This window comes from Ipomoea triloba, chromosome 3 (assembly GCF_003576645.1).
Source record: "Ipomoea triloba cultivar NCNSP0323 chromosome 3, ASM357664v1".
Taxonomy (NCBI): domain Eukaryota; kingdom Viridiplantae; phylum Streptophyta; class Magnoliopsida; order Solanales; family Convolvulaceae; genus Ipomoea; species Ipomoea triloba.
The window spans coordinates 1,812,912-1,837,765 of NC_044918.1; the positions used below are offsets into that span (position 1 = coordinate 1,812,912).

Here is a 24,854-nt window from a genome sequence, read left to right on the forward strand (position 1 = left end):
TTACCGATCAAATTCACTTGTCAGATGAATCTTTTTTTTTAATTAATTAATTAATTAATTAATTATATATATATATATATATATATACACACACACATACATACATATTATATTTTTATTTTTATATAACACATGCTTGTTAATTTTCCGGCCTGGAATATATCTTGGATCTCATAAACTCACACCCGTTTTTTTTTTAATACTCATAAACTCACACCCTAAGTCCCATGAAACGATAAAATCGAGTTTGGGTAAAATCAAGTCTACTTAACATTGAAACACACACTCGATTATACACTTCTGCTCATAATGACCCCAATTCAATTAAAAGTTTAAATTGATAGTTGGATTGCACATTTATGTTGATAAGCTCTATTGGAAACAAGTCTTTAATGTAGTATTTTAACCACTAGACTATTATTGTTGGGGGTTATTTTTATTTTTATTTTTACTGATAGGAGTATTCCCTTCGATCAAAGAGCTATAACGTTAATTGTCCTTACCATCTTTTAATAATTTGACCCTAACACACACACATTTCCCTCACTTTTTAGTGCAGTGCAAGTTGTGGTTTATAATATGTTGTCTAAGCAATGATTAAAGTGTTGGACAAACTTAGTTGATTGGTATTATGTTTGCCTCGGAGTTTGAGGCCTAATTTGAGTGTAATCCACCATTCATATTGAGTCACATTCTGATTAATAGACTTGTTTAGTTTAATGAGATTGTTTTTTAGATTGATTTAAGTATATAAGTTAATTTAGTTTTTTTTTTTTAAAAAAAAAAAACTAAACAAGTTTAGTTTTTTTTTTTTTTTTTTTGAATACAACTGACTCTATTACATTGTAATATCTGTTCATACATACTTTTCTCAACCTGTTGAAACAAGTTTAGTTTAATTATGTAAGAATATATTAAATATTCAAGCGAGAATGACTTTAAAGTACGAATTTATTATACTTATTGTATGTAAGAAATTAAAATATTTTATATGCTGTTATGAATTAGGAAAACAAACAAAGCAATACAATAATGCAAAGCAGTGTCTAATAAACGAGAAATTCCAAATATGTCCTGCATAATAAGGATATGGGTTTAGAAGTTAGAACCCATATATATATCAATCCCATATCCATACTAAAGTGGAGTTCACCTAAAGTGAACTTTTAGGCACCAAACAAAGTAAATTTGTCGAATGAAATAGTTCATTAATTAATATATCAATATTTAAAATTGGAGTATTTATGCTTAATTACTTTAACATTGTCCTTTCTTCAAAACTAGAATCCTATGGTTTTAGTTCATCAAAAATGTTATAACTTCCCCGTCACTGTCTGGACAATCATTGTACCGTAAATTATGGTTCACATTTCAAAGTAGATCAATGATATATAAGTTTATTTTTAGTATATTAAAAGTTCATTAGTGTACTACATATTGTTATTTTGAATGTTCATTTTAAGTTTATTGCATATTCAATTTTAGTGTGTATATATATATAACTTAAAATTTGAACAGATACTGCATTGTAATAGAGTCAGTAGTATTCAAAAAAATATATATATAACTTAAAATTTAATATTTAGTATACTAAAAAAAATATTGTAACATTTATTTGTGGGCCACGTTACGATGTGGATCACAGTTAATGTGAATCACGGTTCATATTATAATTTTCTATGTTCATATATATGAAATTAAAAACCTCATTCAACAATCCGACTATGTTTGTACAAGTCCGAGTTTGAAAAGAATCCCAAATAACTCTTTGTAATGAGGAGGGAAACCCGCAGTCAATTTATTATTTGAGGGTGCGCGGGGTAAATTATACTTTTGTGTAATAGCCTGTGACGGCCTAGTTTAAAAAGTGTTGACAAAAATCAAACTTATGACATTTCGATACAAAAATCATATTCCACCCACCCAACTTTGTCTCTCAAGGTGATGTATTACACTTTTTTAGGACTATATAGTAATCTCTAGACAATAATTCATCAAATCATTTATATTTTAATACATTCCAAAAATCAAACTTTCTACATAAACTCCATGGCGAATTCAAACCTGAATCGACATGTCCTACTTTGAAAGGAATTTCAAATGATGTTCCAAAATTTAATATTGTTTGAAAAAACGTTACATGAGTTATGATAAGCCTGACAGCATTATATTAACAATCAAATTATGGCAGATGCCAATTACAGTAACGTATAGTAGTTGGCCCCAGTCAAAGAGACCGTAACATACCCTCTATACATGGGAAGCCTTGTCACTCACAATGATTACTATCATCTCGAAGAATCCTAAGCCGCTGTATTCATGAATGTGGACAATAAATTAAAATTCTCGAAAATTAAAGTAAGATAAAAACAAAACAATAGATAAATGAAAATTTATTAAAAAAATAATAATTTAAGGGGGGTAAATAATTACTCCGTATTTTTTTGAATACTACTAACTCTATTACAATGCAGTATCTGTTCATAACTACTAATATTGCCTCCACTGAGACTCAAACCCACCACCTCCCATATAAAGAGAAGGGTTTGATGCCACTGAATTACAAGGTCCTTGGCAATTACTCCGTATTTAATTACTTAGTAAGTAGTAAAGAATTGGGAGAGGAGACAAGGATGTGATGAGAGTGGGGTGGGGCGATCAACTAGCGTATCGACAGAACTTCACTTTACAGCAAAAAGATATGAGATGTCTAAAAGATACAATTTGATTATTTTATCATATGTGGTGCATTCCCCCCGTCTGTGAAATGATTGTCAAATGCACAGAATTAAATATAATATAATATCATATGCCCTCATTCTATAATTAATAGTTTAATACCATCCATCAATGCCTATAAACAGTACATATAATTTGACAATTTACCTCTCATATGTGATTTGTAAGACATGATGATTATTATTATAAACACCTTCTCAGGACAGTCGAGTTTAGCACATAAGATTTTTTAATGTGACTGTTTACCTCATATGTTTGATTTGTAGTCTATTACATAGAAGGGAGTTGAGGTTTAACCAGTACACACTATTGGGTAGTAACTGTGAATTTCCCTTGTCAACTAAAAATAAAATAAATCTATTATCCTGAAACGGGTGATTGAGTAGGTAAGTTATGTATTTTTATATATATCTCATATGGTCCAAATAATATTGTTTTGTGTCTTATATAGATGAGGGAAAAACTACATTCTCGTTACTAGTCACAACATGTAACAGGAAAGAAAAAATTATTTATGCCTGCACTAATAGCTTAATTGGTTCCCGTGTAAATAAATTATGGACAAAGAGATAGGTTCGAGCCCTAACCGTTACAGTATAGGAGTTACACCTAATGTGGTGGGCTCCTTATAGGCACCAAGCATGGTCCTCCAACTTAATGGTGGCTAAATTATCGTAATTTACTCTTTCACTATTTTGTCAGGCCAAAGTCTTAAAGACAAGGAAATTTTAATTTGCCTATTGTTGTGGGAAGAAAATTTTTAAAAAAATGGTTTCTTCATAGTGTCTGATCTCACCAACCTTGACTAAGAAACTTTGCCATTTTCCAACAAGTTAGAAGTTATGGAGTAATTGATTAGGGTATACACATATAGTAGTCAAGAAGCAATTAAGGAGTTGTACTCTGCACGAAATCTCACGCGACAGGAGACCAGCACATAAAATGCACCCAGTCGCCAGACATTGCATATATGACTAGAATATACTATATATGTAGTTTGAATTCCCATGCATTGTTGTATAGGAATTAATGTGTGTTTCCATGTGATAAGACATTAATTTTTAACATACAAAGTGACACCTTGACAAAGTGAACAAATCCAAGTGATCAAAGTTGTTCTGGACACCTTCAGTAGTAGTGCATGTTCGGGATTAAAGGTAAATTTGAATAGATGGTCAAGTTTAATTATTAACACACAAAGTGACAAAAATGATTTAGGTCCTATTTGGTAAATAATCAGCCTATTAGTCAATTTTGGCTTATTTGACCACTATTAGTTGTTTGGTTAATAAGCTTTTTGTAACTACAAAATGTTAAAATTCAAAAGGCTACTCAAAGCAGCCTTTTCAATTTGCTTTTTGAGAAAAGAAATTATACCAAATAGCTATCAGCTAACAGCCAATTTATCAAACAACTTTCTACAATCAGCTAATATTATCAACAAATTATACTTTCTAACCCAAACAGCCAACCCAATCAGCCAACAACCATTTACCAAACAGGGCCTTAAAGATGATAATATGGTAGGTGAGGATGCCTAGAAAAAGTTTTTCTCCAGCATTAAATGAGGTATTTATAAGGGAGGAGAGACACCTAAAATATCGGTCCATCAGCATGCTTGACACGTATCGCGCATGCAATCGGTTAGTTCGGGACTGACGTCACGGTGTCCACTAGTTACAATATTCCTGATCATCCACTAAGTGATGTTGTCGGTTCAAAGTCAATAATCCGGGTCTTACTCTTTAAGTAGGCTTGATCGGATGATCGCCCCGACCTAAATAAGTCAGGGTCGATCATAGGACGAGGCAAAGTCCAACGTCGCTCGGCCTTCACATTTAAGTCGGGCATGTCAAGCCAGTAGTCAATTAAGGTCGGGAATAATTTCTCTTGGTGACCTAACCAAATACCAAGCAAATATATAATACGTAAGGGGAGGTATACACGGAAAATATTCACTATCAATCACGAAAACAAAAACAAAATTTACTTATGAATATTAATTGTAATCATTATTGTAGTGCATAAGAATAACAATTGTAGTATGTAATCGCTTCTAGAAAATACATACAGTTTGCCATTTTGGTTTGATAGACGATATTTTTTAATTTTTTATTGATCATCACAAACAAACAAAATTTACTTACGAATAGTATAATCATTATTGCAATGGTACGTGCATAAACAGTCCGTGTGTGTGTTGCTTTTTTTTTTTTTTGAGAAAATTTTAAACTTTATTTATATTAATTATCACGAACAAGCAAGACTTACTTATGAATGGCACGATATCATTCTATGGAGCCTCGATGGAACAAACTCAAGTAATCATTTTTCAAAAAAAAAAAAAAAAACTCAAGTAATCAATGTTGTTCTGGACACGTTTAAGGTAAATTTGAATAGATGATCAAGTTTAATTATATTACAACGAAAAGTGACAAAACTAATTTAGAGATAGATTACAATGGTTTCACAGTTTCACTCATCACATTCCAAATATACAAGTATTTGCATTAAGGGTGTGTTTGGTAGCCCGGAATATGATTTCTGAAAATCATTTTTCGGACTTCTGCAGTGCTTAGAAAATGCATCAACTGAAAACAATTTCCGTTGACCAAGGAAAATAAGGCCATTGTTTGGGAAAATGACTTCCGAAATTTTTTTTCCGAAAGTCATTTTTCGAACTTGGCTTCAACAATTATTTTGTCAAAATGGCCACATATGTTACTTTGTAAAAGAAATGTTATTATTTTATATTATTATTATTATTATTTTATATTTTAAAAAAATAATTAAAATATAAAATTATACAATTTAACACATTTTTCATAAAATGAACCAAACACACAAAGACAGTTCTCTAGAATGCAACCAAACACTGGAAATAAAAAAAAATTTCTGAAAAATGACTCATTTTTTAGAAGTCATTTTTCTACTTTCCAAACACACCCTAAATGAAATGATGTGTGCCGTTTTAAAATTGAAACTCGACAAATTATTTATTACGGACATATTTTTTTTTTTAAGAGAAAATTGTCATTTTAGCCCACTGACTATAGGGGTCCTGTTAATTTCAGTCCACGACTTTCAAAACCGTTAATTTCGTACCTTAACTATTCAATTTTTATCAATTTTGGTCACTTCGGCCAAATTACCGGTCAAATCTCGCCGGAAATTAGTAAACCCTAAAATAATAAGGGAAAATATAAAGATTCGCCGGAGAAGAAATAGGGGTGAAATGACTGAAATACCCTCATTATTTTGGGGTTTACTAATTTTCGGCGAGATTTGGCCGGAGTGATCGAAATTGATAAAAATTGAATAGTTAAGGTACAAAATTAACAATTTTGAAAGTCGTGGACTGAAATTAATAGGACCCCTATAGTCAGTGGGCTAAAATGGTAATTTTCTCTTTTTTTAATTAACGGATATAATTTTTTTTTTTTTGAAAACAACGGATATAATTTTTAGATTCACACAAATTGAATTGAAGCAAGTATATACTTGTAGAGTACTTAGACATGAGTTGGCATTCATGAACCCGTTTCAAAATCAATTTTAATTCTAATGTTCCATTCTGACATTTCAAAGATTTACAAATTTGTTCTTCTTGTGACAACCTATAAAACACGTCCCGTTATAGTCCTATATTAAATGAACCCCATGCCATGCTTCACTCCCCTCGTATATATCTACTTCATGGCCGGATAGATGTGTTCAAACATATCTGTAACTTCATTAATTAAATTTACAAGCGTGACCAAACCAAAAAGCCCTCAAAAGGAAATATCATAAATATTGTAAATCCCAAAATCAATTTATTAAATTAAGTCTATCTTAGAATAACATTATTTCCAAATTTAGATTTTTTACCCTATCCCATATTTAATTACTACATTTCTTATATATGAAATCCAATGTATTTAGACACAGACAAACTCACATGTAAAACCATCTTACGCCAACAGATTTCAAATACGTAATATCTTATAATACAATATAATATTATCTTACTGGTCAATATTTCCGTTAAAGCGTAATTATTATCATGTATGAAATGAGTTGTTTAAACAAAACATTTAAAACAAACGGATTTGTTTAAAAATTTAAATCAAGTGAAATGAGCTTGATTTGGAAATTTGTGAGTAATAATTAAGAATGAAAAGTGAGATTACATCATCTCCAAGAAATTATATTGATCTAACATGGGAATAACGTTGTATATACCACGTAGAATATTCTGTAAAAGTACATGTCAGCGTGGATTCGGGAGATAAAACGCTATGGAATTACAGTGGGCCATAGTTAAACACAATTATCTTGCTTAATCCCAACTTTTATCACGGAATTAGACAGAGGGGTAAGAACGTTAAACCCGTGAGTCTCAACGGCACAGTCAAACGTGAAACGTCCAGCGAAGGCTTCACCCCATCCACGCCGTTTTCCTAACAAAACTCACACGCTACTCGGGTTGTACCGGCTAAAGCCGATTAACGAGGAGATTACGTGGCTAACGCCGTTTTTTTTTTGTTTTGTCATTACGACGCCGTATTGGCGTTGATCTGTATAACGGCACGTGAAGTGCCCCGTTAAGAAAACATGGACGTAATGACTCCCCGTTATTGTTAACGGCGTTAGAACCTGGACCACAGGACAGGCCAGCCGTTTAATATTAGCTGCCATCACCTTGTCACCATAATCATCACATCTCTTTCTCTCTCATCCCAACAGCGGATATAAGAGCAGCGGAAAGCAGATATTCTCGATCAGAGCCTGCAGTCTCATTCGAGTGAGAGAAAGTTCGAATACTGACTGCAAAAAAAAAAAAATAATAATAATAATCAGTAATAATAATACTGATAAAGGTGTAGAGACATCGAGGAGTGTTTAATGTATCTGAGGATGTCGAACGGAGCTGAGGAGGAGGTTGCGGTGATGGAGGTGGCGGCGGAGATAGGCGTGAAGATGATGAAGAGAGGTCGAGAAGTGGTGGATGGCGGCGAGGAAACGGACGTGGTTAAGAGGATGAAGATAGGTTTAGGTGAAGGTGAATTGAAGCCGTCGTCTCCGGCGGCGCCGTCGCTGGTTCAACTGGTTATGCCGGTGAATTCGGTTGCTCCTCCGGAGAGGCTCGATCACGCTCCGGCGTCTTGTTGCATAATCAACCAATCAAGCGAGCTCGGTTTGGAAAATCTGGAATTCGTAGATCTACAGGTTCGTCAACTCTGAATTTCTTCCGATTTCATGATCAAACCGTACAACTAATCACATACACCGCCTTGATTGATCACTCTATACACACACATATATATATGCTCCATAACCTAACGTAGAATGGATGAATTCGGTTTTGATTGTAAGCATGTCTGAATATTGAATTCATTTTGGATGCAGGAGGAAGGTGATGGCTTCGCGACGCCTAAACACAATTCCGAGAGCGAAGAGAGGTACATTTTCCTTGATCGCGGTTCGAAATCCACTGATTTGAGAGAGAATACGTGATGAATCACGTCTCTTCAATTTTGAAATTTAAATTCTGAGCGGTTGTGATTGGCCGCACGTAGAACGCTCGGCTCACTAGATTCTTCCCTCAATTCCAATATCTCGTTGTTTTCTTCAATTTGCATTTAATTTGTCGTTTTGCAGTGGAAAGGTGCCGCCGTTCCCCGCCAAGCTTGTGCCGCCGAAGCAGCTCAAATTTCGTCTGATTTCGAAATTAATCCCGAACAACTATCCGCTTGCTGAGGAAGTTGAAGAATTCTTCGCTGCTGCTGAGGAACAAAAGCGTCTCCAAGAATTTTCAGACAAGTACGAATAGTTTTTCGATTTTACGGTTAGAATTTTAATTTTATATATATCAGAACTCATAGTAGCTCATAAATCTGCAAATATGTTGTTTCAGGTACAACTTCGACTTTGAGAATGAGAAGCCAATGGAAGGTCGTTACGAGTGGGTTAAACTATTTGAAGAGCCGGCCATGAAGGTAGGTGAAGATTCAGCAGATGAGATCACTGTAGCGTCGTCCACCATGAAGATAGATGAAGATTCAGGAGATGAAGTCAGTCCAGCGTCGCAGTAAATTATTATCTGATCTATGATAGCAGCAGCCAGTTCCATTTATTTATTTAGGCTTTCCTTATTCGGATCTTAGCTTTACCGCATTTCCAGTATTAAACATTCCCCCTTTTTTGGCTTCATATTTGGTGGTTGTGTACAGCTAGAGGTAGATAGATAGATAGATCCATCTCCCTTTAGTTATCAATTTATCATCATCAGCTCTGATCTCATTTTCTTCCCATTTCTCCGTGAAAACATGTTTTTCACGAGCTTCAGATCAGAGCTTCATTTCGATTAATTAAATTCCTTTCCATATATATCAGTAATTAATTATTAGCCTTATCTTAAACCTGCATTTCTTCTACTTCATTAATTATATTCTAGCCTATATGTATGTATTTATAGTTCTATTCTTGCCGTGTAAGTTACGTGCATACGCGCGTTAAACTGATCTAAGCCCACGTGGGGAAGGTTTGTTAATTTCCGTCTACTGGAATTTGACGGACTACCATTCCGTCATCCCTTTCACGCCCCCGCCCGTGACGGTGATCTGGGATTATAGTTTAATCCGTTAAGTTGCATGCTTTTAAGTTAACCGTGCGACGTGCGTGCGTGTATGTATGTCGTTTATTTTATAATTATAATATAGCAGCGGTACAAATATGAGGGGAAAAGGGAACCTAGAGAGTCTTCGTTTTCTTTAACCAAAGGGTGAAAAAAAGTAGTAGTGGAAAGGAGATAGACAGTGCGCTTGTCCTCGACGACCTGGAATATAAGTTTTGGTGCCATGAATAATCAGAAAGAGTTGGGGCCGGAAGAAATTTTGTTGGAGTTGAGGTCCCCCCTAACCCTCCCTACCCCCTAGGGGGTGGGGAGGGGGAGGGGGGTAAGCCACTAGATTTTTGGCACTTGGCTACTTTCTAGTTCCTCAATGTCGACAAAAGTTGGGCGGAGAATTTTTAGGTTGTAGTTTATTAAAAATATAAAATCTAATGATCATTCCTAAGCTGATTAGACTGCCCTTTATCAGTTTATTGTATAACCGCCCATTTTCCCGCCCTCCGTAACGTACAAATTAAAAACGTAACGTCCCTAATCATATCTGGGGTAGGTTATTCTCAAACGTGAAATAATGAACAAATTAAACTCAAAAGTAGTATTGATTGTTGTGAATTTTAGACTCATAGCCAGCGAGGCATCTAATAAAAGGTGATGATTCTAATCTTTACGTTATGTAGTTAGTTTGACACAAATCTTTTCTCTGTCACGTCCTAGTCACTAGTCAATTTCATGTTTATTGAAAAAATCATCAAATTTAGTTCTTTTGTCTTAACGTTAGAAATTTGTCTTGTACTGTGCACCTATATATAATAAACATATCGAATGTTATTTAAACTTCAAAAGTGAAAAATTTGTCTTGTATTCTGTGCCTATGATAAATGTATCCTATGCTATTTAAATTTGAAACGTAAGAAATTTGTCTGGTACTGTGTGCTTATGATAAACATATCCAATGTAATTTAAATTAAATTTCAAAAGTGAGAAGTTTGTCAAGTACTGTATACCTACGATGAAGCTATCTAATATTATTTAAAATCTTTTTTTTTTTTAAGGAACAATCAGTAAAAACTATAAGTCATAATTAAAAGAATATTTTTGACTATTCATTATTTTGTTTTTTAATGAGCTGAAATCAATAAAGAATTTCTAATGCGTAATGTGGAGTATATGACAGGCACTCAATCACACAAGTGCATGTGATGATTGAATGAGTTATAAATTACGCAAACTAATTAAAAATGCCACGCCAGTAATTAAACAAATCTTTAAAGAAATGAGTAAATCTCAAGATAAGCTGACACAAACTAACTCCAATTTGCAATGTGATTTGGGATCCCAAAAATGTAAATTGGTACAACTGTTAGGATGTAGCCAATAATGGAAACCCCCACACACACATACACACATATGTGTGGGGTGTGTGTGTGTGTGTATATATATATATATATATATGCTATTCTCCGTACCTAATTTCCTTCCTAATGTTCTCTCTCTAATGTACCGATGTACGGATGTGACAATAATTTTTTTTATCATTAGCTATTGTGAATTGGCCGATCTTACTAAGTGATAAAAAATCTACTTATTATTATTTTTTTAAAAAAAAAAATCAATCAAATTAAATATTGTCACGTAAGGAGCGAAAACAAAAGAAGAATGTAACGCTACTAAATATAGGTATTGGATCAAATGCTAGCTGACAACTAAGTCTCTAGGAATGACCAAGGCTCTAAAGCAAGGAAAAACCATGGTAATATTCGGTAACTATTTCAAACTTTAAAATGTACTGACTAATTTAAAACTACAAAGTACATAAGCAATACTATCTCAAATGGGAAACCAGATATATGAAGTGCAGTCTATGTGCACATTTCTACACACCATCATGTGCACTTTGTGTGTAGTTCACGTGCACTTTAAATTTTGAAACATTTATCAAATACCATCGTATTTTTTTCTATTTCGTCATTATTTCAGAGTTGTGGATATGTTTGTTTGTATGTGTGTGTGGACCTTTGGCTAAATAAATTGATTGAATGAAGGAATCTGGTTATGTAGATAGGTAGATATATAGTGTAGCAGTAACACCTCAGACATCATTTGGTACGCAAGCATTCTTCTTGGATCTGGTGATGTGATCAAATAGTGAAAAGAAACCATAAAATGAAAACTATGAATGAAGCATCGAATTCCCAGATTTCCCAGATTGAAATATTGCCAATAATGTGGACCAAAGGTTTATCATCATTTACCCAATAAGATAAAATTCTAGATCATAATTTATGTCTCATTTGTCTGTCCATTATTTCATTAGTGCACCATTCCATTTATAGTGTGTACCTAGTTTGTCATGGATCTTAGAAGGTTTACATCGATAACACCTCATGACACAAATTTTAAAATAAAACATTTATCGTTACACCGACAACTTTAAATATTTAAATAATAAATTTGTTTGGAAATGCGTAATTGTGTGGGTAGAACACGACTCTTATATTTAAAGGTCAGAAATTTTATTCTTGCACATACACAATCTTCCAATCAAGTCCGTCACACAAGATCTTCTTAGTGTGATTTACTTCTATTGTGTGGTTTACCGTACATATCACCGAATATCGACTGTGAATTTTCCTCATGTCTAAATTAGCTATTTTGTCTTTTCAACCACTATTGGTTGGAAAACTACATACACATTTGATGTTCTAGCTACCCAATAGTAACGAGCCTTGTTAGTAGTGGGTATTTTGGGTCTATAAAGTGGTAAAAAATTACTATTTGCGATAAAAATTATAGATTTTCAACTATTTTTTTAATGAAAAGAAATAAAAAAAATTTCAACACTAATTAGACGTAAATGAAAAAAGTAGTCTATCAATAAAATATCAATCAATAATCATACTTAAATTCATCACTTTCATTTTTAGTTATTTAAGAGCAATCTTTCTTAAGTTAATAATAATATGTCAGTTAAATCAAAATTAATGGCAGTACTATAGTAGTCATTTCTTAGATAACCCAAGTTTTCTAACTTCGTTAGTTTATATCATAAATTTCACGAATTAGCTTCTTAAGTAAATTGAGTCAATTTAATTTTGAGATTCCCCATTTAACAATATCTACTATATCTACTATACTAATAAGAGCCAAAGAGAGTTAGGCCTAAAATTGGTAGAAAAAATGACGGTCAAATTATTTAATCAAATGGATGGTTCAGATGAATTATTTAATCAAATAGATGGTTAAGATAATTCAGATTAATATTATTAATAGATATTACCTAATTTAACATTACTTTTATGATTATCCGTTAAGTTTTCTGTTAAATATTCTCTTCTCCGTTAATATTCCGTTAACTTTTAACTTACCCATTAATTTCTATAAGAAAGGTCTTAGGTTCGAACTTCATCTCAATCAAATTTGACATAATTAAGTTTCTCACTCTATTTTACTCTTATTAAATTAAATAAATTAGTAGCTACAACAAAAAACGATACATATGTATTTCTTTAATTTAGAATTATGTGTCTACAATACCTTTATTTGAAAAAATTATTCATTATCAAAAAATTAAATTAAATAAGAGAAATAATTTCATTAGTTATATTGTCTTTATTTTCTCTCATGCAAAGATTCTTTACATTCAAATTTATCAATCGATATTCATTACATTGTCCATTGTCTTATTTTTACAATATCTTGTAATTAAATATCAAAGTTATAGTACAAAATAATGTTATATATTTATTTACCAAGTATTTTATTAATACTAAAAAAAATTTAAAATAATTTGAAGCTAATTATATTAACTACTCTATTTTACTCTTATTGAATTAAATAAATTAGTAGTTACACCAAAAAATGATACATATGTATTTCTTTAATACCATGAAAAAAAAAAAAGAATAGTTTGAAACCAATCATATTAACTACTTGGGAGATTTGTTGACAATGAAAGTACTCAAATAACCCATTACCCAGCAAATTGAAGCGAGAAACTATCTTTTAATATCTTTGGAATACATAATATTTTAAATTTTCAAAATTTTATTAATTAATTTAATCTTTTTTCTTAACCTAAGGATTTCTTTATCCACAATAATTCATTTAACAATAATGGTTGAACCAAATGAACCCCAAGCAGAACACCTAAAGGAAAGTCCATAGCTCCTATATCATAATCTCATTGCATGACGTTGTCATCTATGCTACCAACAATATTCGAATTGCAAATAACACACTACTAACAAAAAGGAAGAGAACAAATAGTAAAGATTAAGACAATGACAATGTTACTTAAAAGAGAATTAAGAACGACTTAGAAAAATTCAAATTAAAAGTAGTATTTATTTAGACTATCGATTTTACAAGGTTGCAAACATTTATTTTAGTAATAATTATAATGAATTTTCTATATTATATTGGATTCATATACTTTGAGTTAGGTATTTATATAAAAAAATTCGACATTCAATTACCCATGTATAAACTTCTCCTATATAATATTGCATTGATATACTTTCAAATATTTATTTAAATATAAACATTGGGCATTAACCTATTCGCGCAATGTGCATATAAAACTAGTATATTAAATAAATTTTACTTTTGTATAATAACCTGTAAATCACCAGAGAATAATTAACTAATTACGGAGTATAATTATCGGGTAACTATCCAATGTGCGGCCCATTTTGCCATATCGGCCCACCGGCCGAGCTTTCCAATGTCTTATCCCGATGTTTTCGGGCGTTTTCCCTATTTAGAATGTTTTGTTCTTTGTCGTCGTCTCTTCCATTAATTTTCCAGATATCATACGTTAAACTTATGTATACAGAAAATCAATCGTCAAACCATTTCAATTACAATGCGAAGCAAGAAAAAGCTTGAAAATTTTCTGTTTATACAATCTCAATAATAGACCCAGTTGATCTTGTCGACGACACCGATCTCGTGGACCCTGCTTTTGGCACAGAATATGGAATGGATCTTGATGAACTCTCTGCTGCAATGTTATGCAGAATCAGCCCTTTCACGATTTGTTTGAACTTTCGTCTGTAAGTCGGAAACTTCGACACACTTCTTATCATCCCCACCATTCTGCCACGAACAAAATGATATAAATCAGTGTTGCAAAAATCTTGTCTAAGCGTCGCCCAGGCGCTAATCGTCCTCCTAGTCTATCACCATAATAAGTGATCTCGGCGCTGACCGCCTAGGCTTCTTAGGCACCACCGACTAGGCCGTCTAGTATGTCGATTAGCTATTGTTTCTTTTTTTAATGGGTTATTTCATTCAAAGACATTATTTTAAACAAAATAACCTTAAATTGTTCAAAAATCTAAATATTTTTTAAGTTAATATTTAATATTTTAGGATTAACTATTAAAGTATTAAATAATTTATAATTATTAGTCTTAAAAATGTAAACAAATATTAAAAAAATACACAGAACGCCTAGATGTCGATTAATCGCTGCTTATGTGTTTTTAGACCCCCAAGAGAGCTTAGCAATTTTTTTAACTATGTATATAATATATAAAATATAAATGTATATTCGGATTATGGGTTTAGATACAAAGTGGCATTAGAGCCGTTACCTTCGACTGATGCCTTCAATTTGGGCAGCTCTGAGCGTTTCTTGTGGAGCCAAGCTACCATTTTCCCAGGCCTTAAAACGGTCTGTGTTGCTTCCAAAAAGAACAACTTTTTCCAGGAACCTTATCTCCCCTTCTTCCAAACGTATGACTTTGATCTGTTCTTTGAGGTTCATGACTGGTTCGAAGAACCAGTCTAGCAGCCTGTCTTGGGGTCTGTTGAGATAAGTGATCTCCAGATTGTCGAGAAGCAGCAAACCATCTGATCCGGCTTTGATGGAGAATAGTATGGTCTGCAAGAATGTGTAACAAGGCAAGCCCACATTGACAATGGCGGCATCACTTACATGTTTTGCCTTCACCCAAACCTCAAGATCTGCTGCGGTTATCACGTTTGAATCCAGCAATTCTTTGCCTCGTATCTCGCATGTCTTTATCATGTTCTGCCATACCTGTCACACAGTTGAAATCCGAATCTACTCATTTCGAAGATCAGAAGAACAACATAAATCCACCTTGTGAGTCTAGCCTAATCTAACTTAACTAATGGGCTCAAATCAAAATGAGCAAATAGGTCGAGTTAAACTTGTAACCTTATGATTATTACTGTCAAAGTGAGCCAAAGCACACATACAGTGATACAGGTCCACCCCTGCCCCGTGGTGCAACGAATTAGGGCTAAAAAATGATTTGCGAAAGAGCGGGCCAAGCCCACTAAGACCCACGGCCCACGCGAGCTGTGGGTCAGCCCGCGAGCTAAACCCAATATATATATATATATATATATATAAACTCGCAGGTTGGCCCACGGGGCAAGTTAGGATTCCATGAACCCTAGCCCGCGAATTAGGCGGGCCGACCCGCAAAAGCTCACAAGGCGTGGCAACTCACTTAAAGAGTACTATAATTGTGGTTACTAACTTGGCTGGATTGCATCCAAACCATCTTCAATCTTACCCACTAAAGTTGGTGAAATTGTCCCACACCCCCAATCCGACAGAATAGTGGATAGGTAAATTATGCTAACTTAACGACCTATTAAGTGGAAGGACCAGTGTCTAGTGCCTACAAAGAGCCCATTACATTAGGTGAAATTCTCATAGTGCGATTACTTAGGCTCGATCATGTGTCTTTGCTTATAATTTACTCCATATCACTCAAGAATCTGTCCGTGTGAGCAAACCATGTCATATGCAATCTTAAAGCTACAGCAGGTGGAAGAATGAATACCTGAACCATTTTCACTTCTTGAATGGCTTCCCTAACTGATCTTGAAGCTGTCAAACTTGGAACAAGCATTGCAGGTGCTTCACTGAAAACCGCGTTTAGTTTACCTTGAATCGAACGATTTCTTCTCACAGAGAACTCTGTCTGCTCAGAAACCTTCTTTTTTCTGTACTTAGGCCTGAGTTTCATCAAGATCATTAGCAAAATTCTGCAGAGATAAATGAAGCTCAGAAAACTGCAAAAAGAGAAAAAAAAAATATAATTACTTTGGGAGCACAGATCCCTCTCTGAGATACAACCAATCATTAGTGTACTCATCAAATTCTGCCACCATTGCAATCACATAGGCAACACCTCTCCTGAAAGACCTTTCCTGATGGGAACACAACAAAGTTTCGTCATCATCAGCTTAAACTTTCAGTTGAGACGGTGAAAATAGAGTATATGTTTTTTTTTTAATACTATTGACTCTGTTACAATGTACTATCTGTTAAAACCTGGTACACAACAACAGCTCCATATACCCCGATGAAGAAACTCGAGAAAATGGCCATTATGATGCTGCCAATAACAACAAGTGGCCACATCAAGATTGTCAAACCAGCAATGGGAATGCATGCTGTTTCTAAGAAAGGACCCTCTCTGCTGATCAGATCATGTGTTAATCTGTACCATCCCTTGAACAGCATGAATGGGCTCTTCACTATGGCTATTGCTGTGTAAAGAGGAATCTCCACAACTAGCCCTAACAGCCCAACAATGATGCATCCTGGTACATGGATAAATCTGCATCACATGAATCCAAACCAAATTCATAGTAAGAATAGAAGCATAATCGCACAGAACAAGACAGGATTTATCCCGTGCACACCCTTGGATAATGTGATAATGTCTGTGTGTTCTGTTTGGTCAAAGTTTTCTTTTAAAAAAATATATTTAAGAATGAAGAAAAGGAAGTTTGACATAATCATTAAAATATCAGAAAAATGAGGTTGGCAATTCTAGAAACCCTTGTTGTGACATCAGGTGTTGCGGCAGTCAAACACAACTTCCACATGGTGCCCACGAGTTTTTATTTGTCAAAAGACAAAACGCAAGACCAAGATAAAAATGTCATACATTGCATGCTATCTCTACTTTTTTGACAAAACTCATGATTCCCTTCCTATTCTAATTCTAGGCGAAACATTTTATCCATTTCTTGGGCGGCTGGCTGCCTATTTTATAATTTCAGCTAATTTCCTAGCATGTTTCATTCATAATAGAAAATTTTTTATGATAATAAAACAACACTAGTTAAGTTGATCGTGATGTTAATTTGATTATCACAAGCTAAGTTACAAAATGAACTTCTAGTTAGAGTTGTCTGATTTAAATTTTTGTAGTACTTTGATGATTAGAGTTACAGGATGGTTTATCCAGCATACTCTCAAGAGTGGCTATGAATTTCATAGTCACCCAGACAAAATAAATGAATAAATAAATAATCTATGATTGTACTCTTTCAAATGGGAGGTCGCAGGTTCGACCCCCGAGGCATTGACTCTTTTGCTTGCTATCAGTAGGTGTGTATGAACATATATTGCATCAGAGTCAGTAATACTAAAAAAAAAAAAAAAAAAACGCAACAAATATGATTTACTTACTTGAAAGGTTGAAGTTCAAGTGAGGCAGGCGATTCGCGGAGCTCTTTGAGGTAGAGAGGATATGAATGGTAACATATGTCAGCAAAATCTCGGACCACGGTGCAGCTACCTCGGATCGTCCCCCATGTGCCGTCCTAAGCAGTGACGTAATCGGAGAATTTAATAAAACTTTCAAATATGAAAACTGGGAATAAAAAAAAAAAAAACAGACGCCAAACAAGAATGGGAAACAGGGGATAGACCAGAACGGAAAATTACCACAATGCAATGGAAGAATCTCTTGGAATCATTGTCGTGTCGAAAAGCTTCAAAAGCCGAAACCCATGGCGTGAAGAATCCATAGCCAACTCCCACAAGAACACTGCCCGCTATGCTCAATCCCAGCCATATACCAAATAAAACCGGCAAGGCAAACAAGAACGCAACTTTCAGTGGCACATCGAACCTATTAGTCCTGCAAATTAAATCAAATAAAATATTGAAATGAAAAAAGTTTTTGGTTTTTGATGGATGGGATTAGCAGAGTTTTGTTTGCTCACTTGACAAGGGCGTAAACGGTCCATAGAACGTGTGCGGGGAAGAGGCCAAGAATTACCCCAACATTCCCTATGATCAATATGAGCCCAGCAATCGGACCCACCAGCAAACCTGCACGGAAATTCAAGAAAAAGTTGCCATTTTTAGTCCAAACAGAAACAAATTGGAAAATCCAGCTTGAGGATAGATGAAACCTCAGAAAGGTGAAAAAGGAAGATAAAATAAAGAGTTTATAGGGAAAATGGAGAGGAAAAAGGGAACCAACTTTTGAGAGCGCCCAGACAGAGCGCGGCGCAGAAGGCAAACACAACATAAAAACTCGTGAGCCAATCTTGCAGGCTATTTGACATGTCTTTGCTCGATTTACAGAGACAATTTCTTCTTCTTCTTCTTCTTGGCTTGTTCTACTTCAGATAATGGCGGGAGCTGAGTTTGGAGATAAAAAGGTACAGTCTTTATGAGTCTTTTTCAGAGCTGCAAAAGATCCCAACAGAGAACATAGAGAGAGATAGAGAGAGAGGAGGTTTATGCTGAATGGTGTGACAAAAAATAAACAGAACAAAACCAGAGCTATGAACCCAACAGGCAATAGCGTTTGGCAGAAGAAAAGTACGCGCCTGAAAAAAAATTATTGTTCTGTGTGTGTATATATATGAGAAGCCAATGACCTAGTGACACGAAATAGCTCTCCAAATGAGAGGTCTTTCTGTTCCAATAAGTTGAAAAAGTAGTTATGAGCAGATATTACACTTTAACAAAGTCAGTAATACTTAAAAGAAAATATGCACACTAAGAATGAGAGACTTGAAAATTTTAAGACTACCATAAATAAATACTTCCTATATGACCAATACGAATTCAATTCATGCTACAAAAAATAAAATTATAGAGGTTTAACCTCGACAGTCATGTTTTATCTATTTTAAGAAGATAAAATAAAGAGAAATTATTAAGCAGGAAAAGTGGTTGTGTCACGATCAGCCAAGTTCACACGTTTCTTGTTCTAATTTTGTATGAATTTATTAAATGCAATTTATTTTAGTTTGTAATTCTAACCACATGCGAAAAAACGTTTAATATATATGTATTTTTAATAATTAGGTATATTAACTAGCATAAGGAAATTGAATAGAGATGAAAAGTTTAGAAAATGATGCAGTTGCGTAGGTAAATTGTAGCATAAGATAATGTAAACAATAAATGTTATGGCACGTCCATTTCAATGAAATTGACCGAAGCTTATAAACAGGCTACCATTGTATTTGGCCATTTGGGCACAATGGTACCAACTCATAATTTTCGACCATAAAATTATAGTTTAATTTTTTAAATTTAAAAACGCTATTTCTCTATTCACGTTTCTTTTTAGTTAAACAAAATCTAAAAAATCAATTCCTCGTGATTAACACCTTTATAGGACCATAAACAATCAAAACGTCATCCAAAAAGATATGTCAAAATAACAATGGAAGACTCTCGTGCTAAACACCAATTGTTATACCATGCACCAGAGTTCATATTGCACACACTAATTGTTATACCATGCACCAGAGTTCATATTGCACTGTGAACGGTGATACAAGAATTTTGCAGCTTCAGTTAAAACATTATATACATAGAGTTAACCGTTTTGTACATGTAAATAAATAACTTGATAATTGCTGACACATAATATGATAGCTATATGTACTGAAATTGTCAAATACAAGTACATGATGCGTCAACTATAGATATAGAATAATTGCTAACACATAATATGATAACTACAAGTACAAAAACTGTAACTATAGGCACAAAATGTGTTAATTACAGATACAGGATCTTAATGTTATTTTTAAACCAAGGTCTACCATGCAAGCTAAAGTAGATCTTAGTCTATGGTATAATTTGTTGTTAAACACTCCTCATACCAGGTAAGTCTGAAACTATATTTGAGTTTTTTTCTTAATATATTATAGTACATTTCTTGAAGGGTTCTTAGTCAACTTATTCTTTAGTTGTTGGAAACCCAATTCTTTTTCCCCATCTTAGGGGGAAGAGAAAACAAGAAGGAAGAATTAGATAGCTCTTGGTTAAGCAATTCCACATATCTGCAAAAGAAGAAGGAAAAAAAAAGAAGAAGAAAAGAAAAGTCAATGCAATTCTTTTTAACAAATACGAATAACATAAAATGGTCGTGATTATCAAAGACCTTGTGGCACTCCCATATAAAAGGGAGTGGGTTCAAGCCTCAGTGGAACAGATCTCTCTCTTTGTACTCCAGGAACAAATATTACATTGTAATCGAGTCAGTAGAACTCAGAAAAAAAAATAGTCGTGATTTTGTTACCAACTAATTAACATAAGTCATGACATCTTACTCTTTAAACATTCACCTTGAGACTTCGGACATGCATATCATCATGGGTATATTGGATACCATGGATTTTAATTACATCATGAAACATGGTTTAGACAACTTAATAATTAACGTGGTTCTTGGTAGTTATTTTGCTATACTTAAAAGCAACATTTTTTTTTACAAAGACCTTATGGTCTAGTGGCATTCGGTTTATATGGTCCAAAACGACGTCGTCTGAATTAAAAACAACATTTTTTCATACATAAAATGAGAGAAAGAAATAAGAAAAGAAAAGAAAAAGAACAAGCAATTGTTATGCCATTGATCAAACTGTCACATGTAAATAAATAACTTGATAATTGCTGACACATAATATGATAATTACAAGTACATAAACTGTCAAGTGCAAATACAAAATTTGTCAACTACATATACAAAATCTGAAGTTATATTTAGACTAGAATCTACCATGCAAATAGATCATGATCTATCGTATAATTTGTCATAAGTGTGATATTATTATTCTTCTTAAAAGTTATGATTTCGATTCTTACTAACCTTCTTTTCGATCATTATTAACATTTTATAATAATATTTGAATACAAATTTACAAGAAATGATTGTATCGAGCATGAAAGTCACTTTATACTTGGTCCAAGATTTCGTTGATTACGAGATTCATGAATGGAGTTTGGCCTGTAAATGTAATCCATCTGATGATTCAAATACGAAGTCCTGGAAGTAGCCTGGAACAGTGGCACGACAGACCCAGAATTGCGACATTAGATTTACGTAAAAAACGGGTCTTTTAAATCGTGGCCGTTAAAAACATTGGAAACGGCCGTCTCGCGCTGTCCGTCAGACTACATCTACATTCTACACAGCCAGCGACTCCTCTTTTATACTGTTCGCCGGTGAAATCAACCCAAAGCAGGAATCTTTTCGTGAGTTCACATCGACCCAGCAAGAATCTTGACCGATGAAGATAAAGGTGGTTCTGAATCAAGAAAACCGCGGCGACCCAGAGATGCCGAAGAAGGAAATTGTGGAAGACGAAGGAGCTAAGAGGGAGTGGCCTGAGCCAGAAGAAGATGAGACTCGAGAGCCCAATGAAGAGAATTTGAGTCTTGTTAACATACCCAACTCTTCTGCATCTCCTCTCAATTCCTATCCACAGAATCTGGTGTTTTTCTTTGGCTTTTTTTGTTGGGTTTTCTGTGTATAGAAATTTTGGGTGCTTTTGGAGTTTTGGGGGTTTAGATTTGCTGAATTTGTGATGGATCTGGTTTGGTTTTGGCAGGGAAAGAGGAAGAGGAAGCCTAAGGAGATGATTGATGAGATTTCGCCATTGGTACTCAGCAGGAAGAGGAAGAAGAAATTGCAGCCTTCTGCTGCCCAGTCTAGCCATGTGAGCTTTATTCTACTGTTTATCGTCCTAGAATTTGTGAAAAATGGAATTTTTTTGGCCTTGATTTGCCCAGAAATCTCCAGTCTTTGAAAATTTGGGTGAACTGTGTTCTTGTCTTTAGTTTTTTGCGACAGGGGAAGCTCAATCTTTAGTGTGTTCATTCGACTGCCCATATCCACATTTTATGAACTCTTATGTCAAGTTAGCTATCCAAGTTTAAATCTTTGAAGCTACCTGTCTGATTACTAATTAATGCCCTTTGATATATCACCTTGATCAATCCAAATATAATCTGTGTATACTACTTGATTACTTTTTTGAGTGACGAGGTAAACCTACCTCCACTACCCGAAGTGCACCTTGTGACCCTAGCTGGCAAAGGACGGATGTAAACCAGGTTGTCCGTAGGCTATAGTTGACCAGCTCAATCAGGAAGGCCAATAGACTATGCCCTAGTTGTGAGTCTAACTTGTAACCTTGTGGCTTCAGCCGAAGTGCACCTTGTGACCCTAGCTGGCAAAGGACCAATGTAAACCAGGTTGTCCGTAGGCCATAGCTGACCAACTCAAACCAAGAAGGCCGATAGGCTGCCCCAGCTAGGAGTCGAACTTGTAACCTTGTGGCTATCAAGTCAAGTCTGACCAACTTGGCTGAGATTGCCCTTACTACTTGATTACTTTTGTTTGTCTTCTTGGTGGATAAAGTATGGATAAATGAATAAATTATTTCTGTTCTTGAGCAGGAAGGTCCTGGTGGTATGGGGAAGTCTCCAAGGTTAGTCCCACACTAGATTGCATAAACTTTCTAAATTTTGTGTATGCAAAAACTATGGTTTTCTGCATTTTTATGTAACACTAAAACTCCGACTGATGGGTGTGGCAGTCCTCTCCAAGTCAAGTCGCCTACCCTGATTCGTGCCGAGGAGGTTCAGTCAAGCCTAGGGCAAGAGTATCCAACTTTCCTGAAATTGCTCGTCAGATCACATGTTGGCAGCTGCTTTTGGATGGTAATTATCTGTCAAATAGTTCAGCTTTAATCCGGTGGCGAGTTGGGGGTTTTACTAATTCATATGGTATTGTTTCCTACTAGGGCCTGCCCGTGCCATTCTGCAAGAAATATCTATCGAGGAAGGACACTACAGTTGTCGTTGAAAATGAAAGCGGAGAAGAATTTGAAATCAAATACATTGCAGAAAAGACGGGACTTAGTGCAGGTTGGAGGAAATTTGTGGCTGCTCACAAGTTGGTCGAAGGAGATGTTTTGATATTCCAATTAACTGGGCCGGACAGATTTAAGGTGACGTTGGAATTTTCTATTCATCGGCTCATGTTTTGCTTATTACTTGTTCGTTAAACATTTCGAATAGTATGCATATCGTTACTTCAATCTCACCTAGTGAGTGAATATTCAATTCCTATGACGATTACTCACATCATACTGGTGCCCTAATTATTCTTTAATAGAGGTTCGTCTGACTTTATACATTCATAATTTCTAGGTGTATGTAATAAGGACTAACGATTTAACTGAGGTGGATGGAGCTCTTAGCCTTCTAAATTTGGAAGTCCTTACAAAGCAAAGTGATGCAGGTAAGTCCATTTCTTCGATGCTGTTCGTGGGGTTTATTTAAAGATCTTATTATCTTTTCTTAATGGTTGCGTACTTGCCTCCACAATATTTTACGGGAAAATTCGATCTTGAACCTTTTTCATCACTTTTGTTGTAATTATTTGTATGACGCAGCGGAAGCAACAAATCCTAACAACAAAAGAAAGAAGCGCCAGAAGTCGCTTCCTTTGACCGTGGTGCAGAAGAAGAAACATAAGGCGCAACAACTCGTTCAGTTGGAAGAACAGTCTGGTAACGATAGTGACGAGGTTGCTTCTGAGGTTTTCGAGGGTTCCAAATCCTTGAGCCTAGCTGCATCTTTCGGAGACATAAAAAGTTTCGAGGATTTCACCATAGTGGTGAACGGTGTATGCCTAGACTCTGAGATCCCCGAGCACATTCGAAGAAAATACTACGAGCTATGCTGCAGCAAGAACGCTTTCCTTCACGACCGTCTCCTGACGGGTCTATATGGCCAGTTGATTGCGGGCATGATTTTTGAAGTTGTGAGCATTGCGGATGCCCTTAGGGCTTGTAAGCTCACCACTGCGAGGACCGAATTTGAAGTGTGGGATAAGTCCTTGAAGTCCTTCGAACTTCTGGGCATGAATGTTGGATTCCTGCGCGATCGTGTTCGACACTTGCTGAATCTCGCTTTCGATTCAGAAGGCGCTTCAGATGCAAAGAGGTATTGGGAAGCTAAAACTGGGCTGGCTCGTACTGAGGAAGAGATAAAAACCATTGAAATAAAGCTCGTCGAGCTGAAAGAAGCTTCTAAGGTATACAGTGCTGACATCGAGGCTCTGAGATCCAAAGCCGAGAGCTTTGAACTCATGTTCGACGAAGAAATTAATGCGCCCTGGTAAAATTCTTGAATGGTAACTGTTTTGTAGTTGAAGATAAAAGGCTAGAAGAATAGCGATGTTAGCGTTTTCGCTATCATCTGTGTTGTTATCTTGGTTGTATTATATTGACATGAAGAACTTATTAGGACTCAGAAAAATGATGCCCCACCAAAATCTTGTGAATGAGGGAGGGTACTTCGATTGCATTATGGTTGTGATCTTTCATAGTTATTTCCCATTTGCAGTTTATAATCAAGGATTTTTGTACTTCCTTTGGAAATATAAGAGTCATT

At 34.9% G+C, this 24,854-nt stretch overlaps 3 protein-coding genes across 3 annotated transcripts; 2 read left to right on the plus strand and 1 right to left on the minus strand.

Annotated features, from left to right (window-relative positions):
* The first annotated feature begins 7,470 nt into the window (after positions 1-7,470).
* Positions 7,471-9,143, plus strand: LOC116013901 (cyclin-dependent kinase inhibitor 2-like). Its single transcript, XM_031253862.1, has 4 exons — positions 7,471-7,950; positions 8,131-8,183; positions 8,383-8,544; positions 8,639-9,143. The coding sequence occupies exons 1-4, from the start codon at positions 7,627-7,629 to the stop codon at positions 8,814-8,816; spliced, it is 717 nt and encodes a 238-aa protein (XP_031109722.1). The 5' UTR covers positions 7,471-7,626; the 3' UTR covers positions 8,817-9,143.
* A 5,004-nt stretch (positions 9,144-14,147) lies between these two features.
* LOC116012496 (uncharacterized membrane protein At3g27390-like) lies at positions 14,148-18,915 on the minus strand. Its single transcript, XM_031252042.1, has 9 exons — positions 18,625-18,915; positions 18,362-18,470; positions 18,081-18,276; positions 17,823-17,956; positions 16,674-16,962; positions 16,443-16,549; positions 16,180-16,354; positions 14,953-15,401; positions 14,148-14,452 (listed from the first exon to the last, which is right to left on the minus strand). The coding sequence occupies exons 1-9, from the start codon at positions 18,707-18,709 to the stop codon at positions 14,254-14,256; spliced, it is 1,743 nt and encodes a 580-aa protein (XP_031107902.1). The 5' UTR covers positions 18,710-18,915; the 3' UTR covers positions 14,148-14,253.
* A 2,538-nt stretch (positions 18,916-21,453) lies between these two features.
* LOC116013748 (B3 domain-containing protein Os01g0234100-like) lies at positions 21,454-24,846 on the plus strand. The gene is made up of 7 exons (XM_031253661.1): positions 21,454-21,883; positions 22,001-22,108; positions 22,851-22,882; positions 22,991-23,114; positions 23,198-23,404; positions 23,607-23,697; positions 23,852-24,846. The coding sequence occupies exons 1-7, from the start codon at positions 21,680-21,682 to the stop codon at positions 24,580-24,582; spliced, it is 1,497 nt and encodes a 498-aa protein (XP_031109521.1). The 5' UTR covers positions 21,454-21,679; the 3' UTR covers positions 24,583-24,846.
* Positions 24,847-24,854: the final 8 nt, after the last annotated feature.